The sequence below is a fragment of the Juglans regia genome, chromosome 1, assembly GCF_001411555.2.
Source record: "Juglans regia cultivar Chandler chromosome 1, Walnut 2.0, whole genome shotgun sequence".
Taxonomy (NCBI): Eukaryota; Viridiplantae; Streptophyta; class Magnoliopsida; order Fagales; family Juglandaceae; genus Juglans; species Juglans regia.
In genome coordinates, this window is record NC_049901.1 from 5,474,820 (window position 1) to 5,481,033 (window position 6,214).

The 6,214-nt window shown below is 32.0% G+C and overlaps 1 protein-coding gene across 1 annotated transcript; it reads right to left on the reverse strand.

Annotated features, from left to right (window-relative positions):
- Positions 1 to 2,507: 2,507 nt before the first annotated feature.
- LOC108987999 lies at positions 2,508 to 2,945 on the reverse strand. The gene has a single exon (XM_018961078.1). The coding sequence runs from the start codon at positions 2,943 to 2,945 to the stop codon at positions 2,508 to 2,510; it is 438 nt and encodes a 145-aa protein (XP_018816623.1).
- Between the last annotated feature and the right edge of the window lie 3,269 nt (positions 2,946 to 6,214).

Here is a 6,214-nt window from a genome sequence, read left to right on the forward strand (position 1 = left end):
TTATTATTTTAGATTTTATATTATTATTTTGATGAATTCAATGGCTAATCCAATGTCGAGTTATGAATATGAAAGTTTTGAATTTATGAAAAATATGTACTTTTCATTAAATTTTAAAGATAAAAATGATGAATCCAATGCTAATCATGCTATTTGTATTCGATCCATACTTGACTTCTTCTAAAATGTCAATTTTTTATAAGATTTTCACGAGTTAATGTTGTCCTTAATTGGATGCTTCATGACTTCTTCTAAAATGTCCACTTTTTATGAGATTTTCACGAATTGTTGTCCTTAATTGGATGCGTACTTCATGTCAAGTAGCTGACCAATTGTGACCGTTTGATAAATGTTGTTGTAGGTATATATGCTGTAAAAAATGGATTTGGACGTTTATCATCATGATCTCTGTCAAGTTAATGGAATTTTATGAGTGTGACTCAATAGTCATTTACTCTCCATCGGACCATCACAATTAAAACCCGGAGGGCACTTTCTAGGGACTAGGATATATACAAAGGTAGGTAGTCCTCTCTCGTCCCTTTAAAAGTAAAACCCATTCCTAAGATGCAGATGGGATTCGAAATATGTGAAGCCCCTAGCTAGCTTGTTCCACAGCCAAGTATTGGAGGGCTAACCAAACCACTCATGACACCCATTAAACCAATGATTTTAAACCATCACACACATGACATGCCACCGCATGACATATTGTTACAAGTCGACTGCTTATTATCATATTTATTTGTAATTATCATCATTTTGTTGGTAAAATTAATGTGCTTGCAAACACATCCAGCAGTGTCGTTATCTGTTTCGATCCGTTCAAATTGATGATTATTTGGATATTGATCGAGACGATTATTTCCGCTATTTTGGTTACTAGCTTCATTTAATTACCAATCGATGGTGGAAAGTGAAACTGATTAATCATATATACCGGCAATTTTCAGGCAAAGCCCTTATTATTTATATTCAAATATAGCAGCCAGGTTAAGGGATGGTGGGTACGTAAGGAGATATTCTAGCCAAAACCCAAAGCATCTCATACATTTGACCCAAGAAATAAGTCAATAAGTTATTCTCCTTCTTCTTCTTCTTCTTTTTTTTTTTTTTTTTAAATAAGTCTAGCTATATCTCCCACATTCAAGCATTAAAAAAACTCCTTTGAACATATAAAGAGCCTGAAATAATTATTTAGTAAGCATGAACTTTTTAACAAATCAAAGAACATGATCAAATAATTCTCCATTCAAAGAATCTTGCCATTCCCAGTAAAAAGATGGGGAACATGGAGTGAGATATACAATATACAAAAATCCATGATCGATGATATTGATCAGTATTTACATATATGGGTCGATAACTACTGCAAGAATTAACCAAATCAAACGTGATGAAAGGCAGAGATGAACCCATTAGCCACCTCCATCAAACGAAGCAGAATCATGACAGTCGAAGCCGGGACACTCAACGTGTCGAGTGCAAACAACCCAAAAGCCAAACTAGGCCTAGTGTTCATCAAATATGACTGCAGTAACCCCACCAAATCACAAATTATATATTCGTCATAGCATGCGTAATACTGCTTCTCCCATTCCATCCATTCCTTCGGAGGCTCGTAATTCCTCTCAATCACTTTCATGATCTCGTGAATGCGTTTCCTCAAAATGATCATGCTTTCATTGATGAATGAGGATAAAAGAAAAATTCAATTTACAATCCTGAGTGGGATTACGTGTACAGTTTCATTGATAAATGAGATTAAAAGAAAAAAAAATATCATTTTAAAATGATATTATTGCAATTAATTTAAAATACAAATGGGGTAAAAAAGAAAAAATATAATTTTAAAAGTACTTGAACATGATGACCATCCATGCTTCTATATGGACTTTAGAGTTAATTAATAACTCTAATCTCACTTTTGACGGAGTAATACCTTGGATACAATTAGTAGACTTTAGGTCCGTTTCAAAATTTTCGCCCTTATTTTGGCATTGCTTGATTAATTCTACACATTCAAAATACTTCACATGGAAACAAGAGTGGATTTTGCCATCTTATGATCAAAGCATGAAGAAAATTATTTACCGGTATTAGTACTGTTCCACGTGCATCATTATAAAATACATCACAGCTTAATGGACCAGACAATATTGTTACCGCAAAGATCATATCATCAAGGTGCATTAAAATGGTGTCTTACTCTATATATGTTTATGCTGCAAATTCAAAAACTCATCATAATCATGTCTTAGGATCAGTAAGAATCAGATCAAAAGGAATTCCCAGAATATAACTAATTGAGGACAAGCATATTGATGGTACCATTCATAATAGCATCATTGATGGATATCAAGATCATCTCAAACATGGTACCATTCATAATAGCATCATTAATTAGTCTATTTAATTAATTAGCTTTGCCCAGCACGTCGACATGGAGAAAGCTGCCAAACATCCACACAGAACCTTATACGTACATAAGGGTTAGACGAAATTAATTAAACTGGCCAGATCGATAAGATCCTCTTAGCTATCTCTATTGCATGAATCAAGGCCACCCCAGAGGATAGGAGTGCACTCAAAAAAACAATTGCCACCATCCCAAAAGCCAAACCTGGTCTAGTATTCATCAAATAATTTTGCAGCAACCCTAATGCTTCAGAAATATCCTCGTTGTAACGCAAAGAATATTGCTTCTCCCACTCCATCCAGTTCAAAGGTGGCTCGTAATTCGTCTCTGAGATCTTCATCTCCCTAATCCGCAACCGGAGCACAATCATGTTCTCGTCCACAAGCCTGCCCCAGTGATCTCGTCCGCTTGTTCCCCCGCTTGCTGCCACAGTACTTGTTAGGTTAACGCGCCCTCTGTGGCGTGGCGATGTGGAAGAAAATGGCCGGCAATGAAGCGTAGGGAATGAAAGTTTGGTTGCTTCCATATTTGATGATCGAGTATTAACTAAAGACGCCAATCAAAGCTTAGAACTAAGAAGCAGTGAAGCAAAATTCTAATATGGGACTAGGGATGTTTTTATAGGGAACATCGAGACGGCGTACGGACTTTACGACGTACACGTATTAATGTACATGTACTGTAACTATATGAAATCTATATAATGAGAGGACATCATGAATAACATGCAACTATATATGATAATTAAGATTTGATAACTTCAGGCCAAATGATCTGCATTTAGAAATTTTTAATGCCGGTGATTTTGGAAGTTGCGTCCAAATTAAAAGTGCCTAATTAATAGAATCAAAGTGGGCCGTTGGCTATGATGCAATAATGTGAGAAATGATTTTTTAAAATGAAAAATGTTAAATTTACTTAAGAAAAATTTACTTCTTCACACATGTTAGTTAATGATCATGCCAAAAATTATGAAATTTAAATTTTAAATTTAAAAAAAAAACTAACAAAATGAATTTAATAAATAAAATTATAAATATAAATATAAATACATGTAATACAATTTTTTTTAAAATAAATAAATTCTATATAAGATTTTGTAAAAAGTAGATGTCACGTTGAAAAGTTGAAAAGTTGAAAAGTTGATATTGTACTTACAAACTACTATTTATCGTGCGGCGCGCATGCATTACCAATATGGTAATTTACTTTTTAATGTTGAGATTGTACTTATTTTTAAATTTTTAGCCAACTCCGTATATTAGCTTAGAAAAAAGTTTGATAAAAATGTAATTCAATATTGATATCGTGGCTAAATGTACCATGTTTTTCTTTAGTAAAAAGGAGTTTTAGAATTGGCCGCTGGGAGCTCCCGCTGGAGATTAGTGTATTTTTTATGTGTTTTTTTTTAATTATTTTTTATATAGATTTTTTTAATAATTTTAAATATTTTTAAAAAATAAAAAAATTCAAAATATTATTAAAAAATACTTTCTTAATTACGAAGTAAAATAAAAAATTATTAAAAAATATTTTTTTTATTTTACTTCGTGATTAAGAAAGTATATTTTAATGAATTTTTTTTTTACTTTCTAATTAAGGAAGTATTTTTAATGATGTTCTAAATTTATTTTATTTTTTAAAAAATATTTTTTATAATTTTTTATTTTACTTCATGATTAAGAAAGTATTTTTTAATATATATTTTTTTACTTTCTGATTAAGAAAATATTTTCTGAATGATGTTTTAAATTTATTTTATTTTTTAAAAATATTTTAAAATAATAAAAGATCTATATAAAAAATTATTTAAACAAAACACATGTAAAATAACACTACACCCCCAGCGGGAGCCCCCAGCGGGGGCTGTAGCATCACCCTTTAGAATTTGATTTAACTTTACTTTTATGAGAGTTTTTTGACTCGTGAATTAAATTAAAATTGTTTATTCTCAAGAATAATCGATTCATTGCTTTCACAAATAATTAGACAAAATTTGGCAAACACTTAGGATTTACATGAGTAGCTACAATCTTTTTAGAAATCTTGATTGTATTGTAATTTGTCAACGAAAAATGTTTGGCAACGGGCCGGAGATTCTAGGTGATTTTCAAAGGAGAAATGTTATTCTAAGATCTCTATTTCACCTAATTCAGATGACATAATTTAATTTGTTATCTTACAAATTTCAAATTATAATTTGTGAATGATGACGTGTGTACAGATCAGACCTTAGAATAGAATCATTCTTATCATGGACACCGGCACATCATGCATTCACATGAACACTATCTGTACGTGTCACTCTTCATGCCCATAGAAATCACCTAAAATCTCCCTAACTTTAACGGCTCTTAAGATAATGAAAAAAAAAGGACATCGTAATAATACTGCTGACCTATTTCCATTTCATCCCGCGTAAAATTTCCATGTATATATCATGGTTCTTTATAAACATGCATGGGAACTCCGTGCCCCGCGCGCGCGCGCGTAATCAATATGCATGGAAGCTTTGATAAATTTATTTCCTTATTTTTCTCCGAGCAATCATGTCAACTTCTTTCGTCCGTTCATTTTTCACTTTCCTTCGTTAATTAGTCAATTTGCTTTGAATCTATTTATATATATATTATAACCTCTGAATTTATAGTATGATGGCCGCCTCGTTAGTTGTGTTGACAAAGATATCGAGCTCCTCTAGCTCGGTACTGTACATATAAACATGGAGACCTTTTTCATACTACTGCACATTGGCCATCGACTTCCGTCCATGCATTACCTTCTTTTTTCTCCCATGATCATTGTTGTTCCAGCACGAGTACCTCTATATATTGGATCACATGCTGCGACAATTTATAAGGCTTAAAACCTATCTTATATACGGCCGATCAATTCAGTACTGAACCTAATTTTAAATTAACTGGCTCCGTCGTATATTATATGATCATTCTTATATCCACTCGTAGTTTATATATACTTCTTGCGTTTATCTCGAATCTGAGAAAAAATCGTAATCCCGCGTTGTACCTATATGTAAGCTGAAATATCAGATTCTGATGATAATAACTGTGAGAGAGAGAGAGAGAGAGAGAGAGAGCACGCTTTAATATCGAATTCTATCCTTAAAAGTGCTATATATCATGTGTATGTTCATCAGTTGTTAGCTGGATACAAGCAAGGTAGCTGTTTCTTAGATCTATCTTTAAAGGAATTAAGCTGTGAGCGCGTGCGTATTGCTTCAGTACGCAATAAAGTAAGAACGCATCATTATTCATTAATATATTAATGCTGAAATTGTTCTTTCAAGCAGTACATGAGTTACGTTCCATACAGATTACTTGAGGATTTGATTTCTCAGTTTTTTTTTTCTTTCTTAATGATTAAAGATGTGATTTTAAATGTATTAATATATATTTTTTTATAAAATTATTTAAATATATTAAAAAAATATAAAAAAATAAAATACACATTTTACATATCGATCAAGTTGAACAGACTACTCTACACAACAACAGAGTAGCCCGACTCAAAGATATAATATTATTCTCCACGACAAGAATTAGTCGGCCATGTTTTTCACGAACTGGCCAGGCTATTCATTAAAGTAGTACTATATATATATCACCTCCTTTCAATATTAATTCAGAGGCTATATATTCATGTTATATATTCGTAATATAACCGTTTACAATAATTCTATAATATTATTTTATAGGAAAATTATATTTTACACTCACGAACTACCAGTGCATCATGATGATAATCTTTTTTAATGTGCACCAGAAACTATATACG

Excerpts from the sequence above, each read along its gene's own strand:
- LOC108987999 (XM_018961078.1), bottom strand. The coding sequence starts at position 2,945 with ATGGAAGCAACCAAACTTTCATTCCCTACGCTTCATTGCCGGCCATTT.